The sequence below is a fragment of the Brachionichthys hirsutus genome, chromosome 5 (assembly GCF_040956055.1).
Source record: "Brachionichthys hirsutus isolate HB-005 chromosome 5, CSIRO-AGI_Bhir_v1, whole genome shotgun sequence".
Lineage (NCBI taxonomy): Eukaryota > Metazoa > Chordata > Actinopteri > Lophiiformes > Brachionichthyidae > Brachionichthys > Brachionichthys hirsutus.
Window position 1 is genome coordinate 6,171,741 of NC_090901.1, and position 20,891 is coordinate 6,192,631.

The 20,891-nt window shown below is 43.4% G+C and overlaps 4 protein-coding genes across 5 annotated transcripts; 3 read left to right on the plus strand and 1 right to left on the minus strand.

Annotated features, from left to right (window-relative positions):
* Nucleotides 1-1,112: 1,112 nt before the first annotated feature.
* Nucleotides 1,113-7,308, plus strand: lcat (lecithin-cholesterol acyltransferase). The gene is made up of 7 exons (XM_068739094.1): nt 1,113-1,318; nt 2,502-2,658; nt 3,502-3,617; nt 3,797-3,892; nt 4,540-4,764; nt 5,516-5,711; nt 6,651-7,308. Exons 1-7 carry the CDS (start codon nt 1,168-1,170, stop codon nt 7,009-7,011), a joined length of 1,302 nt encoding a protein of 433 aa, XP_068595195.1. The 5' UTR covers nt 1,113-1,167; the 3' UTR covers nt 7,012-7,308.
* Nucleotides 7,309-7,420: 112 nt separating this feature from the next.
* On the plus strand, nt 7,421-15,012 carry pla2g15 (phospholipase A2, group XV). The gene is made up of 7 exons (XM_068739095.1): nt 7,421-8,115; nt 9,438-9,594; nt 10,133-10,251; nt 10,454-10,552; nt 11,502-11,726; nt 12,974-13,086; nt 13,633-15,012. The coding sequence occupies exons 1-7, from the start codon at nt 7,965-7,967 to the stop codon at nt 14,032-14,034; spliced, it is 1,266 nt and encodes a 421-aa protein (XP_068595196.1). The 5' UTR covers nt 7,421-7,964; the 3' UTR covers nt 14,035-15,012.
* Nucleotides 15,013-15,268: 256 nt separating this feature from the next.
* usb1 (U6 snRNA biogenesis 1) lies at nt 15,269-17,363 on the minus strand. 2 transcript variants are annotated; one of them, XM_068739663.1, is made up of 7 exons: nt 17,215-17,363; nt 16,867-17,006; nt 16,545-16,728; nt 16,360-16,413; nt 16,100-16,205; nt 15,877-15,957; nt 15,269-15,674 (listed from the first exon to the last, which is right to left on the minus strand). In XM_068739663.1, exons 1-7 carry the CDS (start codon nt 17,361-17,363, stop codon nt 15,570-15,572), a joined length of 819 nt encoding a protein of 272 aa, XP_068595764.1. In that variant the 3' UTR covers nt 15,269-15,569. The 2 variants fall into 2 exon arrangements, with proteins under 2 accessions (XP_068595764.1, XP_068595765.1); XM_068739664.1 differs by having other exon boundaries at nt 16,867-17,009; nt 17,215-17,266.
* Nucleotides 17,364-18,928: 1,565 nt separating this feature from the next.
* znf319b (zinc finger protein 319b) lies at nt 18,929-20,891 on the plus strand. Its single transcript, XM_068739959.1, has 2 exons — nt 18,929-18,933; nt 19,022-20,891. Exons 1-2 carry the CDS (start codon nt 18,929-18,931, stop codon nt 20,889-20,891), a joined length of 1,875 nt encoding a protein of 624 aa, XP_068596060.1.

A 20,891-nucleotide genomic window follows, 5' to 3' on the forward strand; every position in this document is an offset into this window, starting at 1 on the left:
TGAGTGTTGACTAATTTATCTTATTATTTTCATCAATTGCTGCAGTATGAGTCTTACTTGCACAATACTGCTGGCACCAGCCCCATGAAACAAGAATGCATGAAAGGGAGCAGTAATAAAATGTTCTAATGAGAGGATTAGGATAGTCGAACCTGCTGTGCCAGTGGAGCCTGCGACATCGTTGCTAGTCTGTGTCCATAGCAACAATTAGATACGGTGACTTTTATAGAGCGCTGCCTCCAGGTTTAACCAAATTTCTAAAATAAATCTTAGGAAAGGCCAACAATACAATAAAGACTATCTTCATTTGTATATTTAGGAGTTATAGGGCATTAAAGTAACAATTTATGGTTGAAATCAGAAACACACATTTTCCACATTTTTAGTTAGACATGAGATCTTTTCCATAAAAGCAAATCATTGGTGATGTAAAAAAAATACCCAAAAATTATATATATCTTAAACCCTGTTATAATCCTGTTGAAATTTACGCACATACTCTAAGCAAGTAATTCATTTACACACTAATTCTGTTAGCAAATAAATTTCCCTCCCTTCTCTATCTCTTATTGGCTCACGATTAAATTCCAATCTAATCTTAACCAATCACAATCCGAGCGCGAAGAAGCCACGAAACCACTAAGAAACAGAGAAGGGTCATGACGTCACCACCCAAGAAATAAGAATTCTCTGGTTTGCCATTGGTTTCTGGACTGAAGTGAAGTGGACGCGTTGTCACGAAGTAAGTTTTATCGCCTAATCAAAGTTGGATTTTTTTTTAAATATAGAAAAGTTGTAAAAACAATAAAGCTAAAATTGTATTCGGTTTGATAGAAACAATCAGTTTTGGGCTCTGCTCTTTGTAAATCATCTACATTCTGCTGTTGGTTTTGAGCGATCAATAGGACGATGTTTCACCTGCACACGTTGTATTTGTCTTTCGCGCATCCCCCGCGGTTCGTGGACCGACGAGTTTGAATAATCATCCAAATGTTTCAATGATTTAGAGAAGCGACACGCGTTAAGAAGATATTTCCATCTTCATAGATCATAATATTAACCTTCCAACTGTGAGATATCAGAGTTTTTGACTGGCCCTCTGCTCCCCCCAGCTCTGCACTACCCGACAACACACGCTGCGCAACTCCACAGCCGCTGGAAGGAAACATGGGGACTGCGGGACGCCTCTGCTCGGGGCTGCTGCTGGTATTTCTGTTGGGGCTTCATCTCTCCTCGGGCTTCTGGCTCCTCGACGTTGTCTTCCCACCAAGTGCCAAAACCCGAGCATCCAGTAACAGCACTCCACCGCTCATTATCGGTAAGTTTAGGCATAATAACAATGCAGTAATAACATTGGCTTCGGATATTATGCTTTCAACAAATATCAGATGTCAGATGGGCTATTCTTCTATTATGTTGTCATCTTCTTATGTCTCTCTGCCTATGTATTGATGATGAGGTTATAAATGATGACGTGCAGTTATCTAAGATGTTACAGGCTCAAAATACCAAAACACGATTCAAAGGTCACGCTCGTTCAGCATTACAGTTCTACTGTTTTAAATCTCTGGATTTGTAGCAATAGTAAATGCCCCTCCAGATTTCTTCCTAAATGAATAATCTAATCTCTAAATAATATTGTCAGAACTAGAAAAGCACTCAGAGAGCGCAGACCGCCGCCAAGCAGCTCATACCCCTCCTAACTGGATTTACACCATCCCCATGGTGATCTGGATAATCGCCAAAAGGTTCAAGATTGTTCTCTATATCTTTATACACGAACCATGAAAAGTAAAAGTGAATCAGAGTTGATGTGTATTTTTAACTGATTTTTGAATCCATAAATGGCTTTTAATGTTAAAATGCAATGTTTGTCCCCGACCTCATTCTGGACCAGAAGACATTTTTTATGATAGTTCATATCAGACCCCTTTATGACTGGGATTTCTGGTGAGTGAATTGAATGCATAGTATTTAGCTGTAGTATTTTGACAGTAGCGTGCATAGACACATACTTTGATGACATTAGTGAGTCGTTTTCTGCCTGGCCTTCCTCCTCACTGTTTGCAGTCCAGAGGGTCAGAGTCCGGATCAGGATCCACGCAGTGGAGAAAGCAAACGAGGCTCTGTGACTGTTATCAGGACAAAGTGATGGACAGAAAGCATCCTGATATTCTTTTTGTGGTACCACAGAAAGACAATAGCCTCGAGACAATACGAGAAGCTTCACAAAAGTGCCATTGGTTTAGAAATGATTTTTTTAATCAACAGATCCTTCAGCTTGAGGTGATTTTTTTACACTTAAATAAACGTTTATTTGTGGAACGTCTGGCCTTTGAAACCAAATGAAACTACGCTGCTGCTGCTTTAACCTTCATCCATGTTTGCTGTTGTGAAATGGTGACGTCATTGCCTTCTCGTCAACTAATATTACCGTTATCAATGTTATTGACAGATGTGTGTGTGTGTGTGTGTGTGTGTGTATGTGTGTGTGTCTTCAGTACCAGGAAACTTGGGAAACCGTCTGGAGGCCAAGTTAGACAAGCCGGCTCTGGTCAACTGGATGTGTTTCAAGACAACTAAGAACTGGTTCTCGCTCTGGATTAACCTCAACATGTTCTTACCTTATATTGTGGACTGCTGGATTGACAACATCAGGTGACTCACCCTGACCTTTCATGTGTCACATGATGTATTACGTCATTACAGGACAGGGGTTTCATCTTGCCACCATGCAACATCCACTGATATCTTTACCATGCCCTGTGTTCACTGGATTAGTGTTACTTTATATGGCTTCATTTAAGACTATTTTTTCTCCTATTGGTAATTCATGGTTTTATTTCTCTCTCTTCGCTCCCCGTGAAACTGCAATGATTCAATTTACTTCCGGGTCAATAAAATATGTCTGATTCTGATGGTTAATGCAGGTTTTGATCCGTGCCAAGTAGAGTAGAGAGAAACTATTTCCTATTTGAAACAGCTCACAACTGTTATTGTCCTAAGTCACCAGGTTATGATTGCTGGAAAGGAACAAATATTTTAATACTTTAAACAAGTTCTAGATTATAAATTATATATATTTTTAATGCTCTGAACCCCAAATGTGTTTTGTTCCATTATAGGAGACAGAAGTTGGACATCTGTACGGAGACATCTTCTTTGATTTTTGGGTGCACTGCCCCTTTAATGACCTTCACCGTACCTTTATTTGGATCAGATATTTTGCTTCACATCTGTTTAAAAGCTAAAGCTAAATCCATGCGGTGTTGATATCATGTTGTCCTGCTTTTCCTCTTCCTGTAGACTGTGTGGCTTGTTGGGTTTTGTTAATCTTCCGATAGTTAATCCCCCAGTCCTCCTTAATCTAAACTGGCATGAGCAGCAGAAAAACCCATTTAGAACTCCGCAGGACTGTTGTTCTTTTTCAGGTGTCATTAGTCACATTATAGAGGTGTTTTTTGGACCGGCTGCTCTGACGTGGATCTCTATGTGCTCCAGACTTGTTTACAACAGAACATCTCGGCGGTCGTCCAACTCGCCCGGGGTGCAGGTTCGGGTGCCAGGATTTGGGCAGACGTATCCCATTGAGTTTCTTGACAGTGGCAGACTGGCTGGTGAGAGGATCCATCTGTGTAGTCGTTACACATGTTTTTCTAATTAATTACTTTCATTCTATGTAATTTAACTGAGCATCATAAAGGCGTGTTGCAGCTCAACTGTGCGTAACAACACTGATTTAAAATACAACACCCAGTGTTGGTTTAGTCTGCTGTGTCGTTGTTTTTTTTTACAGGTTATTTCCACACTATGGTGCAGCACTTGGTTAATATGGGCTACGTTCGAAATGAGACGGTCCGAGGAGCACCATACGATTGGAGGTTAGCTCCGAGTATGTAGTGAAGTTACACATCCACCATCACACACACACACACACACACACTCACACACAAACACGAGAGTGTCATTCTGCATGTGTTTGCTTTGAACGGAAAAAAAATACAGTCGTCCCTCGTTTATCGCGCGTGTTACGTTCCAAGACCCCCAGCGATATATGAAAATCCACGAAGTAGCAACACCATATTTACTTTATTTTATGTGTATTACTACCTCCCTGCTCTGTTATGAACCCAGCGTGACATAGTGATGAAGTCCCCCCCCCCCATCACTGGTCTCATCAGCGAAATACCCCATTATGTTAACCATCGCTGGCATTGCCTCTGGGGCTTTTGGGTGTGGAAGAGCAGTGAATAGTGGTTTTGAGCAAGGAGTGGGAATTAAAACAGGAAATTTTTATTGTAAAAGCAAAACCGTTGGACTGTGAGATGTTGGATGTCCAGAAAGGCGGCTCTGAATAAATACAAATGCTACATGGTAGGCATATGGTAACAAACTTATAGTAATATATCCGCTGTGGATAAATAAATATCTACATACATAAATAAATAAACCTGGTCATAATGAGGAGGATAATAATAATTATTCAGTTCACACTTTTACATGTATTTATTGAAGATCAGTCTGCCTCTCCTCCCACAGATGGGAATGCAGAATACTTCACAAAGCTGCAGGACCTGGTGGAGGAGATGTATGAAGAATACCAGAAACCTGTGTACCTGCTGGGACACAGCATGGGCTGCCACTACGTCCTCTACTTCCTCAACCACCAGCCTCAGGCCTGGAAGGACAAGTACATCAGTGGCTTCATTTCCCTGGGCGCTCCATGGGGGGGCGCTGTTAAACCATTGAGAGTCATGGCGTCTGGTAATGTACTGTTCTGAAAAATGCAATACAGTACAATAAGAGTTTTTTAAGTCTTTTTATTTTTATTTTTTATTTTTTTACCTCCACCAAGGATATTAGATTTTTGTTTCATGGGGCTGTTAGCAGGATAAACAAATAAAAAAAAGAATCTGGATTTTTCCATTTACTTATAGTGGAGGCTTAAAAAAAAGATGAATTGTTGTAAAATCTGCATTCAATTCACTCACCAAAAATCACAGTCATTAAGGGGTCCAATATGAACTATCATGAAAAATGTCTTCTGGATCTGATCAAGAATGAGGTCAGGAAGAAAATATTATATTTTAACATTAAAACCTATTTATGGATTCAAAGATCAGTTAAAAAATACACATCAACTCTGATTCACTTTGACTTTTCATGGTTGGTGTATAAAGATACCAAGAGAAATCTAGAACCTTTTGATGATGATTCAGATCACCATGTTGATCCAGGATTTTTTTAATCCATGACTGGGTTATTTATTTATTGTGCCTTGGTGGAGGTTTGTGCTCTCTGAGTGCTTTTCTAATTGTTGTTAGTTTTGTTGCTAATGATGATTACCTTTGAAAGGTGTTAACTTTTTCCATAGATCAATAAAATCACCAACTGATTTGATTTATTCCTTCATAATGGTGAATATTTCCTAAACAGTTGATTCTTGTTTCTCATATTTGCATCATTAATTGCGATTTATAGCCCTTGCATGTTTTTAATCTCTTGGTTGCTGCAGGTGAAAACAATGGCATCTCTATTATTTCCAACATCAAGATCCGGGAGGAGCAGAGGAGGACAGAAACTAACCCCTGGATGCTTCCGAGAGAGCAAGCCTGGCCCAAGGATCACGTGTTAATCTCCACGCCGAGCTACAATTACACAAACCAGGACTACAAGCGCTTTTTCACTGACATCAATTTTGAGGATGGCTGGTAATGAACTGTTTATTGCTTTTACAGTGTTTTCATTGTCAGGAATAATAGCGACAGGAAATTATCCATTTAATCAGAACATCTTGAAATAACTTTTTCCCCGCATAGTTTGGTGGATCTGGATCTGAAAGACAATATGCACACTGAAAAATATCAATATGATTTCTTATATCATTATTTATTGATAACCTCTTTATTTTTTAAAGCAAATCTTTGATGTTTCTCTCTGCAGTTCCAATAAAAGTAAACGATTTCTAGATTTGCTTGTGCAACTTATCCTGCTGTCAAACCACCCAGCCGTGAAACAGAACTTTTGAACGACTGAAGAAAGTATGAAAATAGTAAATATGTGAGGGTGTGAAGTTAGAATAAGATGCTCAAAGCTGCATTAGCTGCTATCAATATCACTAAATTGAATATGTCCAGTGGACTGAATTGGGTCGGGTTGCATTGTGGGAAATAAAAAAAGAGATGCTGAATGTTTACAAGGAATAAAGAGGTAGGTACTTGAGTGGAATGGCGCTGAGCACAAACGCCTGCAAAGGTCAAATAATTCATCCGTTTAGCTTGCCTGGCCCAAAGTTTCATGGAAAGTTTTTATGTAATCATTATAAATTATCCAGTCCTTTCCAGAAACGAAGACATAACCTTCTTGATGAAGGTAAAAATGATGGTTTTGTTGCAGTTTTGACCATTTCCTTGTTAATCCACTGAAGGCTTGCAATAGCCAATTTGTGGCGTATTCATTCAAGGCTCTGTTTGTTCAGTGTATCTGAGTGGAATGAGTCAGGTGACAAGATTCTTTCACCATCACAAACCTCTCACAAGTTGTCATGCGATCCATCGTAAAGTGAAAATTGAATTCAGAACAGCCTTAACTTTGTGTTTCTGGTGCGACTGCCTACATTTCACACCCACCATTGTCTTCTTGGTTTCCAGGCATATGTGGGAGGACACTAAGAACCTCACTGGTGATCTGCAACCGCCTGGTGTCGAGGTGTGGTGTATGTACGGAGTGGGGCGTCAGACACCCGTGACGTACGTTTACAATGAGAACTTTCCCAACGTGGACCCAGTGGGCTTTATTTACGGCGACGGGGACGACACCGTGGACAGATTTAGCATGAGTCTTTGCAAAAATTGGATCGGGCAGCAGGAGAAGGCCGTCCATGTTACAGAGTACCGAGGGCTGCCCCACCTGGATATCGTGTTCCATGAAAAAGTGCTCGACCTGATCCAGGACATTCTGGAGGGTAATTCAGATGCACCCAGAGAGGTCAATGTCCGATTGAGAAGTTAACAAACAGTAAACAATATTTGAACATAAAGGAGCATTGGGTTTTTATAGGCAATGGTCAAGCATGTTCAAAGGTCTTTTCACATTGTTCTGACATCTATCAGCAGCCCGTCTTTGATTAGCTCCAAATCAATCTGGGTTATCGAGTAACATAACCCTGAATAGTGGTGACTTCTTTATTTCAACTAAAAGGTGATAACGTTCGTTTAAGTTGTTCTAGTTCACTTATATTTGATGTGGATCATAATGAAGATGAATGTCAAACATGTACACATAATTAAAGTATAGTAGTGTGGCTTTCTTATTGGTATTTTATTTCATTTTGTAGCATGTGTGGTTCTATCAGTCCATTTACTTCTAATCCTGTTGCACGCACCTCTGGAAAATCACGCAATGATTAATGATGAATTAAACATCAAACAACATCTTTACCTCTGCCAAGTAGGAGGTTATGTTTTTGGCGCAGCTTAATATTAAAGTAACAAACAATCTGAAAATGACACCGGTGTGATTCCCAAATTTGAAGATGGGTTAATAAATAAACAGCACATTTACCATATTCTACGGCTAGTGGAGGGTGACGCTGGATAAAGGCATGTTTCATTGTGTACGATGCCGCAGCGGTATTTTTAAGTCACAGAGCACACAAATTGTACTTGATAATTTCCACCATAATAAAGTATTTACTTTTACAAACAGCACATGTCGGAGGATCGTGCGTCCGATTGCATCTGCGCTCGATTATTCACGCCTCGAGAGTATTGACATCACGTCGTCTTGCGTAATCTGATCCTCGTGATCGATGCCTATATGAGCGTTTGGGGTGAACGTGTGCCGTTCGATATATTCCATCAGAGAACTTTGGGGGGGAAGCCTGCTGAAGCTTCACTGCGCGTCTTTGTGGACACACCGAGGGGAGACGGCGATGGCGTCTTTGTTATGAAATATCAGGAACCATGGCGGCTTGGTACCGGATGACGACCTTCTGTGCGCTGCTCCCGACCGGCTTGTTGTTGTTGTTGTTGTTGGCTGGAAGCAGCGGAAAACCGCTGGAGAAATGTTCCGGCGACGAGTCTTGTGTTCCTCCGAGACCTCCTGTCGTCATCAGTAAGTGTGTTCTGACCGTTTTGGTTCTCTTCGGTGTTTTATCTGTTGCCGAATAGTTGCACAACTTTTTTGTCAACACACAGCAGCTCGTAAACGGCAATGGTGGGCGACTGTCAACACGGCCAGACTCCATTCATAATTGTGTCGACGTATCGCAGACGCGGTGCAAACCCATCAAGTGACATTCAACGCTATCCAGACACGTTTTTTTCTAGACATTAATTCGGCTGTCATGTATTCATCCAATTTGGGATGTAAGAATCCATTACTGCACCATTGATCAATTGTTGACGTGTTTTTTGTGAGATTTGGTGATGTAGGTTCATGCATGGAAGAAATGTCATCCAGGTTGACGCAGAGAAGAGCAACAATATAGTATCAACTAGACTTGCTGTTCTTGATCTGCTGTTCTGGATGTCTTCTGAGAGCTGATTGTGTTCGGGTTGTGATCTCTGATCATATGACTGGAGCTGGAACATGGAATTTCCTCTTCACTCATGAGCACATCTGCTATTTAATTAATCTTGCAATTAAATGCGCAATTTCTCTTCATTTCAATTCACAGGCTATAGTTTAAGAATGAAAATATCACACACAATATTCCTTTAAATCCCATGATTACCGGTAAATCGTCTTCCACTCCATCACTGAAAGGGCCTTGGATGAATCTTATCTGTGGTTATCTGACTCGGGTGTGTGATAACAGCCAGTCTAACTGTTTGACTTGCAATCGTCTCTGGCTCCTGATTTTTTTGGTTGTGGTCAAATTAGAGAATTTAACGAAATAAACAAAATTCTATGTTTGGCTTCATAGTTTCCCTTTTCTTGCCTCTTACTGGAACTGACAAAAAACGTTTGTTCGGTCGCTGAATGGGATATAATGACCATTTAATCATGGGGGGAGTTATTGAAAGCCGCTCTCAAACTCTTTTGTGCTTGTTTCATGTCATGTTTGTATTTGTGATGACTATTCATCAGATCTCTAAGAGACTTTTGGTCACCTTTTTAAAATGAAGATCAGTAAAATTGCACCTCTTTTAACATTTACACTTGTTTGTCATTTACGTCTCAACTGGATTTACAGCATTTCAACCAAATTTTCAAGAGTCTGCAATTTATTTTAGTCTCACATTATTTAAAAATGATGATGCAAAAGATTTCTACTCCCCTTCTACCTTGGGTTTGGGGAGTAAGCGTTAGAATAACATTAAAGAGCAGAGCGCCCCTGCCATTTGACTTTATTGTATCCATGGTGACCGATGTTATTTTGGCCTGTCTGACACTGGTGTTTCAGATGCATGACTCGTTGCCATCTTGTGTAGTTCCAGGAGATCTTGGAAACCAACTGGAAGCAAAGCTGGATAAACCCAGTGTGGTCCATTACATCTGCTACAAGAAGACGGACACCTTCTTTACTCTGTGGCTCAACCTGGAGCTCCTGGTCCCTCTGGCCATAGACTGCTGGATAGACAACATAAGGTAGGACATTGAAGAGTCTCACCAAACACAGGGTGTATAAATGCAGTGGTGAAAATTCCAAAACTGCAAATCCCAGATTACGCTGCTAATTTCACGAGGCAGTGGGGGAGATGGGTTCGATGGCATGTTTGGTTTTCTGCAGCTATCAGTGCACACAGGACAATCTGAACCTTTGAACTGTTTGGTATAGAAAGAAGCATTCCGTTTAGTGCTTCTGCCAGCTTAACAGATTTATCATATGGTTTGTTTGTGAAAATGCTGCTCTTCCAGGAAATAGATATTGTCTCCATTACATGAGATTTGATCCAATAATGGTGAATTATTTCTGTAGAGACTCATTTATAAAACATGATATGACAAACGCAGAGGTAGAGCAGCGGTGCCGGAAATGGGAACTAAACCATTGTTTTTTAAGTGTAGCAACCACAGATGCAGAAGTGCTACTGATCATCGTGTGTGCGTGTGCGTGTGTGTGTGTGTGTGTGTGTTTGTATGTGTGTGCGTGTGTGCGTGTGTGCGTGTGTGCGCGTGTGTGCAGGCTGATCTACAACACGACCACACATTTATCCTCATCCCCACCGGGTGTCGATGTCCGTGTCCCGGGATTTGGTAAGACATACCCGCTGGAGTATCTGGACCCCAGCAAACGCGATGTGGGTAAGTTTAAGATTCAAACGTTTATTTAAAGTTGCTGGATGAGGTCAAAATGTCCCCGCCCCACTTTGTCTAATGGGTCCTTGCAAAAAAATGCAAACAAGAAAGAGAGTATTGCTTTTGTCACTGGTCTTTTTTTTGGCGTATGATTCTGAGAACGTTCACACTTTGCTTGTTTTTGTTCCTGTTTGTCTGATGCCTATAGGCATCTATTTCTTCACTATAGTGCAGGCTATGGTGGAGTGGGGTTACACCAGAGGTGATGATGTCAGAGGAGCGCCCTATGATTGGAGGAAAGCCCCCAGTAAGTAGTCGTGTGCGCTGTTTTTGGTTCTCACGGGTTTCTTCGCTCCTGTTCATGCTACGACTGGCAGGACTTGTCTGACTTGTGTGACTGCTCAATAAAAGAATGGAAAAGTGGGTTTGTTGCTGGTGTTCAGACAATCTGTGTTTGGACTTGGAAAGCCACACACAAGTTGAATGTGTCGTTACCGCCGCCAAGGCGGTTGTGTTTGTCTGTCTGTCAGCAGGATTAAGCAAAAACCGCTGGTATGTCTTGATTTATTTTATTTAAATGAAGATGGATATTGGTCTAAATTTAGATACCATTTACTTATAATTGAAACTTTTTCACAATTTAGAACGTATTGATGATGATCCAGATCACCATGTGGACAGTGTACATCCAATTAGGAGGGGAATGAGCTTCTTGGCGGAGGTCTGCGCTCTCAGAGTTCCTTTCTAGTTTGAAATGCTTCTACATCCAAGACATTCCACCTCGCTTGCATCACGTGGTGTGAAGCTGCGTTGCTATAGTTTGAGGCAGAAAGCAGTTCGGCACTGCTTCTCGGGGCAACTGGACTCTGCTGATGAAATTATTGATTGGTTGATTGATCCGGCAACCTTAGCAGATGACTTCGTACATGCACAATATTTTGTTGACCCTAGTGCTAGGATCGGTCACTTATTCCCACTTATTTTCTGCAGTAAAATCAGAATAAGTGAGAAGGAAGCAGTAACGAGATTGTAATGTTTAGTAGTGCTGCTATATTTTATGGCTGCACAAAAACTGCTTCATGCCAAAGTCACCCATCGGCAGAACAGTCGCTGACTCGCTGCTCATGTGGAAGAATGAATGAAGAAAGGTGGGCCTGACTTGCTTGATTGGTGTGGAGAATGTCATCCTTCAGGCCGCATCATGTCTTGGAAGCATTCTAATAATTGTCTGCTTGTGCCCCTTGTTGTTTCATCAGATGAGAATAAAGATTATTTCCTGGCACTGCAGAAGATGGTTGAAGAGATGGCGAACAAGGCTGGTGGGCCTGTGGTCCTCATTGCACACAGCATGGGCAACTTGTACACCTTGTATTTCTTGAACCACCAGCCACAGGCCTGGAAAGACAGGTACATCAAGGCTTTCGTCTCTCTGGGCGCGCCGTGGGCAGGGGTGGCCAAGACTCTCCGCGTGCTCACCTCTGGTAAGAAATGGGACCACTGTTGTGTAACGGCGTAGCTGTTGTGGTGTTCTTGTTGTTATCATGCCTCGTGTTGGAGAAGAAGCATTCATTTTCCTTCTTTCCTCAAAATTGTATTTCAAATAAAGGTTCAATTATGAGATTGTCTTTTATACACTGACATTACAAAAATGGATCTCACACTTTAAAAATGTCAAATAAGTCAAGGAAATTTAGTTAAGCAGAAATCTGAGCACTCTCTCACTATGTAATACTACATGTAAGGGCTGTCATGCACACGGTAGACCTGCCCCCCACACACACACACGTGTGCAATATTACATTTCTGCAAACATTACAATGAAGAGTTTAAAATTGAAAATATATACATTTCTTGGATTTAGTTTTTTTAAACTGTACAGGTCAGTTACTTTTTATATTAATGCATAATTAGAGCCCTAAAAAATTCTGTGAAAATTGGTTCAGGAAGCGTTAGGAAAGTTGGAAATAAAAGGCAGTTGCAGCAACTCTTCGGAGTACCACAACAAGGATCTATTATAGGGGCAATAATTTATTTTTATTTTTTCGACTAACATTGGTCAGTGTCTATGCTGATGCCACTCGGTCTATGTGGACATGTCTCCTGATGCCACTCGGTCTATGTGGACATGTCCTGATGACAAGCGGCAATGTTTAGTTAATAAAGTTACTTTTAAATTGGGATTTAGACATGAAGACCTTCGGGTCTCAGGTATTTTAGTGACACTTCTCAAATCCTCAGGTTCTTCTCTTTTAGCTGTTATTTGAAGCAGAACTGAAACATGTGGTGAAGCTTTCATTTCCCTCCAAACCACTGGAACATCCAGAGTCTCTGAGAGAAACTACAACTGTTGATTTATTTTTAAGCATAATCTAAAATCTATTCATTCTGCATGTATGTAGTGTTTTGTAGTCATAATTATCACAACATTTTAATGTTAGTCATGACTATATATTCTATTTTATTGTTTTAATTTAAATATGTATTAGTTTGATAAGTTTACCTATGTGGTAACTCCTTATTTTATTATTCTCGTTTCTCCTTCCTAGTTTTTGCTCTTATTCTTTATTTTTCTTGTTGGAGGACAGAAAATAAATGTTTTGAGCAGTGTTGTAGAATATGATGAGCATCTGTCCTGCAACAAATCGTCACTGGTTTTTGGTCTATGGATGAAAGTTCTCTGCTCCGTTTCAGTTCCATTTTACATGATTCCCTCTTCCTCTGCCTCCAGGTGATAATAACCACATTCCTGTCATCAGTTCATTAAAGATTCGCTCCCAGCAACGCACTGCTGTCACAACCTCCTGGATGCTCCCCTATTCCCACTCATGGCCGAAAGATCAGGTGTGTGTGTGTGTGTGTGTGTGTGTGTGTGTGTGAGTATTTCTGGGTGCGTGTGCACATATACATATCATGCTTGGTGTGTTTCTGTCATTCTTAAGCCTCTCTTTGTATTAAGTCACAAGTAGAATTTTGTGATTTTGTGGCAAGCCCACAGAGGATCATCCAGACTGATGCGATCTGTTTCCGTAGTTCCTGTAAATTCTTTAAATCTCTTTTGGCTTCGCTCACACAGTTGAAGACTAACGTAGTGTTGCGTTTAGCAGCTAAGAAGTTTGTTCGAGTTGGTGGAAACAAAAAGTTAAAAGGATGGTGAATATTGGACTTTCTTTATTCCAGTAGAGACGGCACCAAAATAAATCCTGATGTTGCTTTTTGTGCCAGATGTGTCAGTGAAAAATGTTCCCAAAGTGGCTAGAAATGCATGAATGCAGTGAAGGCAAACCTGGCAAACAGTTGTTGTGGAGGTCCTGAATAAAACCCGTTGCTAGGCAACAGCTAGTGGGTTTGCATCAGAGGAAGTCAACCTATAATTGTTTCTCCCACCAGGTGCTGTTGCAGACGCCGACCGCAAACTACACTGTGCTGGACTACGAGCGCCTCTACTCGGACATTGGTTTCGTGGACGGCTGGCTGATGCGGCAGGACACTGAGAAGCTGGTGACCAACCTCACGCCCCCTGGGGTGGCTGTCCACTGTTTGTATGGCAGCGGCATCGACACGTCTGAGGCATTCAGCTACTCGGACAAGTTCCCGGACGTGGAGCCCGCCGTGGCGTACGGCGACGGGGACGGGACGGTGAACCTGCAGAGCGCCATGCAGTGCAAGCGGTGGCTGGGGAAGCAGAAACAGCCTGTTACGTTGCAAGAGTTGCCAGGGAATGAGCACGTGAACATATTGCTGAACGCCACGACCGTGGCTTACATCAAGAATGTGCTGTTTTCCCCGTGATGCGGGGAAGAAAAGCAGGAAGACGAGGGTAACAGAGTCCAGAACACGCAGCCGTGCGAGGAAGAGACGTGGAACGACTCGCCCGTCTGAGCTGCAGCTGTTCGTGCTATACGCCACGCCGCTTAGGAGAAAACTCTCACATTTTGTACCATAATTGTTGAATCAAAGTTTTAATTAATTTTATAGCTGTGAATATAAATTGCATGTTAATGTCAGGTTGTTTACTGTGGAGCCTGAATACAGATACTTTTACATTTATCGTAGTTTTTAAAAGAGATTTTACTTCCAGAATGATTCTGATGACGTGTTTACGTACCACAACCAGGGAAACACTGAACGTGCCACCGAGTAATTTGTCAAAGATGATTCGTTTAATGTTGTGAATGAGATTTATAAACTCCTTTGACTTTAATGTTGGTAACAAATTCAGATTATATGCAACAAATCCCATATTGTAGCATTTGGTAGTTTTTTCTTGACATATTACTGTTTGGCTGTACGGTGAAATCTATTTGTCTCTGCCCCTTTTTCTGCTTTTCAATCATGTCCCAATGTTCTCTATCTTGTACTAGGAAATTAAATTTGGACTCTGATTGTTCTGCGTATCAAACACCAGATAGGCAGATGCTGCATTTTACCTGTTAGCATCTGTTTTGGTGCATTCGTGTGATAAAAGTAAATTAGCCACTGTTCCGGGTCATGGCAGTATTTTTTAATGATTCTGATTGTTTTATTTTATCGACGTGCCATGACAGGCTGGATTTACACCTGGAGAAATTATTGGGGGGGGGGGCTTTCTTTGTTTTATCCTCTTTGGATGTACTTTAAGAGTTCTGTCTGCCAAATCTTTGTTCTTGTGGACTTGCGGCTGACCTGAGGGATTACACTGTGCCACCGAGCCTCTGGCACACGTCTGCTATCTTTATTGTCATTCATGAATGTGTATTGCCTTCTACAGAGTAAATATTTCAAATACTACATCCGTTGACTTTTCTTCATGCAGTAAATCCTCATGAACCAGTGCGTACCCCTGACGTCCAATCAAGGAACAGTTTTCATCGAATGCTGCAGCTTGAGGCATCTGATGTCTAGTTCAGTGAACTTGACCTTTTATATTATTGTAATAACTGGTACGATGATGATGTCACTAACGGTCAGATCTGGCCCTTAGCTCAGTTCAGCTCTGTTTGTTTGATTCAGCTCATCAATAATTGTCTATAAAAAGAAACACCAACACAGATAACAGCTTTATTCAGACACAGTATTAAAATAATGAAGAAAAATACTTTTTACACATCTGTAAGCATTTATTACCAAGTAACAGTAATTAGAGGAAATTTGATGGTTGTGTGATGGCGGCAGCTGATTGGTTACTATGGATTGCAAGTCCAGGAGGGTTCAACAAACATTACACATTTGCTTGAAGCATATCATTTAAGCCACAATCTTTATTTGATGACATTTCCGACTTGTTTTTGTGGCTCTTCAGGACATAAGCTGTGACGATTTACTGGCGTCGGTAAATGTGTGAATTGTCAGGGCTGAAGAGGGAAGCAGAAGGTCTTGTTCCCGGTCCTGCAGCGCAGCTCTGAACACTCCAACCTCAGCAGAAACGGTCCTTCGTGATCATCAACCAGACTCTAAACGGTCAGAAATCAGAGACCTATGAACAGAAACTCGCTGGTATATTCTGACATTTAAGTCACTGAGTCTTCTGACATTATCCCAGCAGCTGTCAAAACGGTCCTGAACACAGCCAGAGGATTTTAAAAAGTAGCGCCACAAGCAGAAGCCTTTAGAAATCATGTCAAATGAAAAAGGAGCACGCCGCTGTCCCAGTACCTGCAGCTGCTGAATGCACTCCTTCATCTGTCCCGTCACGTCTCCGACACACCAGGCCAGACTCACGTGGAAAGATGGATCCTACAAAACGCATTACAAACACACACATGGTTTTATGCACTAATTCAAATTTAGATTCAAATTCAGAGCACAACAACTGGTTCACCTGCAGACCACAGAGGATCAAAGAAATGATTGTGTGTCAGAGTGTGTTTTAAATAACCTCATAAAAAGTGTCCAGGTGGAATTCCTTCATTGTTCTGTCCACTGCCTGGACCAGATCCAACAACTGGACATGCCCAGCACACACTTCCATCCCTAGAAAGGTCCTACAGGAGATAACACATACCGGTAAATACATTCAAATGGATCCTCAAACAATCATACGTGCCACAGAGTTCATTTATTCTGAATATCACCATGGCCAGTGGACGAGCGATGTATCTGAGCTAGGACAGAGACAATAAAGGAACTAGACTTTACCTTGTTTTCTCAGCATTACAATAAACCCGAAGTCTGTCCCCTGAGCAAGCAAACCTGGCAACAAGAAACACAGCAAGAATGAAAATCCCCCCATTCCCCGAGAAGACTAATCTGTAAGCATGGCCTGGATTCTTTAAATATATTTTATTAATTAAGTTGTGCATGGGTATTTAAAGCAGGCAAACCTCTTGTAGTGAACCAGACCTGCCCGGAGGCTCTGTGTGAAGGGTTGGATCCAGTGGTGTCTCAGCACCACAGTCTGGGAAAGGCTCAGGTGGAACTCCTCTTGTTGTTTCAGAACTACACCACAAGCTGCTGCTACTGAGAGCAGCTCCTCCAGCAGCTCCCTGAAATCCTCCTTCGGATGGTCTGATGTGAAGAAGAGACAAGTAGAAACATGCGCACAGGAAACTAAACTTTGGTGATCCATCTGGTTTATTACGATCTGGAACGGCACTTGGGTGGCTAGCATTGTGGGTGATGTGATGATCGGTGTGTTGGACTGACATTGCAAATAAACGTAGGTGGCCCAGCTGCCTCTCTCGTGTTTGAAGGAACGGATGCGTCCATCATGAAGAGCGCTGTCTTCAGTCTGTGAGATCTCTTCCTCTTGAAACATGTCCAACAGGCAACCAGGAAGAGGCAGTCTGCTGGAAACATGTCAAAAATATTACAGTTTGAATTACAGCATTCACAGGGTTAATCAGCCAAAGAGGGTGTCCATGACTAGATAATACAACTACAATTGAAACAGTTTTAAAATGTTGAATAGTCGTGTTTTGTGATATTCTCTATCTTCGTATATGCAGTATTCGGTAAATAACACTATCTCAACTCATAGAAAACTCTAAACACCTTGCTTTAGGAACCTCCTGGTCGATTTTGGGTTTCTTCCTACCACAGTCTTCCTCGTTGCACTTTCCAGGGCCGCCATGGGTTTGAACAGTCGCCGCTGCCACTTCGCTCCCCTCTTCCTCCGAGCTGCTGCTGTAGCCAACCAACATCCTAAATCGCGTGATGCGTCAGGACATAGCAGCATTTAATTATTCATCAGAGATATTTAAATTACAAATATTGAGCTCACTTAAAATATACTGAAAGGAAACACTTTTATTCTGCTTCCAATATCGTTTTCAATCGGTTTCTACAGTCAGACAAAATCCGGGACTTCCGGTGTAAACAAACTATTGCCACAATTATTTAAGTCCCAGGGAAACACAATCCAACTACAATAAGTTCCCCCTGACAGACGTTTGCTATAATACACAAACAGTCAACCGATGGACAAGTGTTTATATAACTTGGTCTCGTCTTAAAATGTTAACTGAAATGTAATAGTTTGCCAAAAATAGAAACATATTGTAACAGTTCATGACAACATTTATAAAAGTGGTATTTTCAACTGAAACGGGACGTCATGATGATAATGACATTATCTATTTATTTATAATGATCGTTTGATTCGTCATTAACACATTTACTCCATAACGGCACGATTAGATGCGAAAGGAAATAAGTTTCCACGCGTGTTTCACGAAACCCATCCTGTGAGCGTGCCAATTAACTCATGGTTTATTCATGTTCCCGTGCGCGGGCAGGAGCGCAGAGAGGCTAGCCAATAGCTAGCTAGCTAGCTCTCTATAACCAAATGCGTTTACTTTCCCTGGAAGTATGCCTTAGAAGCACATTAATGCACAAGTGACACGATAACGTTCATGGCGTGATTCGGGAGATCGCGGGGGCATTTGCGCCTGTTTTATTGAACTCGTTTTTTGTGTGGCCACAAGAGAAGATCCGAGCGCAGCTTGCGGATGAGAGGACGGATCCGAACGTTCTTAGGGGGAGAAGCTAACCCACCACAGACTGGCGTTTTACCAAGGACCATCGGCGGGCTGCAATGGATACCTCGGGTATGTGTGTGCGTGTGTGTGCGTGGAGTTTATCATCAACCGTACATGCATTGCTAACAAAACAAAAGTGCAGCTGCAGCAGTTGCTGTCACGTTATTTACCCATGGTTAGCCTCCTCCCTGTGCCTCTTTGGCGTTAGCAAGTGGCTAGGCTAGCTAGCTAACTTATTCTGATTACAGTGATCTTCGCTTGGAGACGAAACACGTTATGATGCGCAGACGCTGCCTTCCACTTTTCTCTATTTCTCCCTCTCTCTCTCCCTCCCCCCTTCTCTCTCTCTCTCTCTTTCTCTCTCTCTCTCTCTCTCTCTTTACGCCAGTCGTTCAGCATTTCATTTCTAGATAGACAGCCATGAAAGCCTAGAAGCGGCTTTTCAATTTGATTGCACATGAATGTAAAAGCTCATCAAGCTTTGCAGAATCTATAAATATTTTTGAGAATCCCATTCCTTAATTTTTGGAGCAAGCCGTGCATCGCACACTGGATCAATGAATGTTGGAAATACTTTCATTTGTTATTTTGTCGCACTTTGATTTTTCCTTTTCATACAGATACCTCTTGAAGGTCAGGAATTTTCTTCCAACTCTCCACACAGCCGTTTTCCTCTACACAACATTGCTCCCTTCATTAAACCTTCCATCAGATCTACACTTGTTGAAATGGAGTAAGTTTTCTTGTCCTCCTGTTATAAAACACGCTGAAACCTGTGATCCGTTATTTACATTTGTGCCTATCCTCCTCTGCTCCTGCAGTTGGGCCGCACCGGCTGCCAAACTGAATCCCTACAACCGAGCCCGCGTGACGGAGGCCTGGCAGCAGCATGCAGTCGCCCCGCCTCAAGTCGTTCACACCATCCCTTCAGGAGCCGAGAACTCTTTGGGCTGTGCTGTGTATGGCATTGTACTTCAGCCAGACGCCATGTCCTTACAGCAGCAACAGACTCCGCATGGACAGCACAACCAACACGGTCAACAGCACAGCGGGGGCCAGCAGCACGGCGGCGGGCAGCACGGTCAGCAGCAGCAGCAGCACCCTGGTCAGGCCCAGCAGGCCTCCTTACAGGTAGGGGCTGAAGGAGGACACAAATGTGGGGCTTGTGGACATGATATCTCCCACCTGGCTAACCCTCACGAGCACCAGTGCATGGCGACTCAGGACCGGTCGTTCCAGTGCACGCAGTGCTTGAAGATCTTTCACCAGGCAACGGATTTGCTGGAACATCAGTGCGTTCAGGTGGAGCAGAAGCCGTTCGTGTGCGGCGTGTGTAAGATGGGCTTCTCACTGCTCACCTCTTTAGCCCAGCACCACACGTCTCACAACAGCTCGAACCCGATGAAGTGCTCGATATGCGAGAAGACCTACCGACCCGGTTCCTCTGGCAGCGGCATGTCAAGCTCAAATAATCCGCCGCAGTCTGCCAGCGACGGGGCGTCGGCGAGCAGCAGCTCATCCATCCTCCCCTTTCCCTCGGCCCGGGACCGTCCGTACAAATGCTCCGTCTGCCAGAAGGGCTTCAAACACCTGTCGGAGCTCACCCGGCACGAGAGGGTGCACACGGGAGAGAAGCCGTTCAAGTGCGACGCGTGCGACAAGGCCTTCAGTCAGTCGTCGCACCTGCAGCACCATCAGCGGACGCACAGCAGCGAGCGGCCGTTCAAGTGCGCCGTGTGCGAAAAGAGCTTCAAGCACCGCTCCCACCTCGTGCGCCACATGTACGTGCACTCCGGAGAGCACTTGTTCAAATGCAACTTGTGCGAGCTGCACTTCAAAGAGTCGTCGGAGCTCCTTCATCACCCGTGCCACCCGCAGGGCTCGCGCCCGTTCCGCTGCGCCGCGTGCGCGAAGGGCTTCAAGCGGCCTTCCGACCTCCGCCAGCACGAGCGCACGCATTCGGAGGAGCGCCCCTTCCACTGTGACGAGTGTCAGATGAGCTTCAAGCAGCAGTACGCACTGGCGCGCCACAGACGCACGCACAAAGACCCGAGCGACCGGCCTTTCAAGTGCAACCTGTGCGACAAGGGCTTCATGCAGCCCTCGCACCTCCTCTACCACCAGCACGTGCACGGCATGGACAACCTTTTCAAGTGCGCTTCGTGCCACAAGGAGTTCAGCCAGTCGGGCGAGCTGCTCAGACACAAGTGCGGCGAGACGTCCGACAACTCGCCCGACAAGCCATACAAGTGCGACGTCTGTGGCAAGGGCTACAAGAAGAGCGCGACGTTGCAGCGTCACCAAAACGCTCACTGTCAGGAGAAGCCTCTCAAGTGCTCGCTCTGCGACCGCCGCTTCCTGTCGTCCTCCGAGTTCGTCCAGCACCGCTGCGACCCGTCGAGGGAAAAGCCGCTGAAGTGCCCCGACTGTGAGAAACGTTTCAAATACTCGTCGGACCTGAACCGACACAGGCGCGTGCACACGGGGGAGAAACCGTATAAATGCGACCACTGCAGTAAGGGCTTCAAGCAGCGCGAGCACCTCGTCAAGCACCAGAGCACGCACTCCAGGGAGGGCCAGTTCAAGTGCGTCTGGTGTGGCGAGCGCTTCAGTGACTTGGGGTCTTTGCAGGATCACACGGTTCAACACACGGCCGATGGAGGGGGTTACCCCGTGGCCCAGTGTATCTAA

Excerpts from the sequence above, each read along its gene's own strand:
- lcat (XM_068739094.1), top strand. The coding sequence starts at position 1,168 with ATGGGGACTGCGGGACGCCTCTGCTCGGGGCTGCTGCTGGTATTTCTG. Across the intron at positions 1,319-2,501 it reads CACTCCACCGCTCATTATCG|TACCAGGAAACTTGGGAAAC; the intron begins GTAAGTTTAGGC and ends GTGTGTCTTCAG. Across the intron at positions 3,893-4,539 it reads CGATTGGAGGTTAGCTCCGA|ATGGGAATGCAGAATACTTC; the intron begins GTATGTAGTGAA and ends CTCCTCCCACAG.
- usb1 (XM_068739663.1), bottom strand. The coding sequence starts at position 17,363 with ATGTTGGTTGGCTACAGCAGCAGCTCGGAGGAAGAGGGGAGCGAAGTG. Across the intron at positions 16,729-16,866 it reads CACCTACGTTTATTTGCAAT|ACCATCCGAAGGAGGATTTC; the intron begins GTCAGTCCAACA and ends TCTTCACATCAG. Across the intron at positions 15,958-16,099 it reads ACCTGGACACTTTTTATGAG|GATCCATCTTTCCACGTGAG; the intron begins GTTATTTAAAAC and ends TGCGTTTTGTAG.
- pla2g15 (XM_068739095.1), top strand. The coding sequence starts at position 7,965 with ATGGCGGCTTGGTACCGGATGACGACCTTCTGTGCGCTGCTCCCGACC. Across the intron at positions 8,116-9,437 it reads GAGACCTCCTGTCGTCATCA|TTCCAGGAGATCTTGGAAAC; the intron begins GTAAGTGTGTTC and ends CATCTTGTGTAG. Across the intron at positions 10,252-10,453 it reads CCCCAGCAAACGCGATGTGG|GCATCTATTTCTTCACTATA; the intron begins GTAAGTTTAAGA and ends TGATGCCTATAG.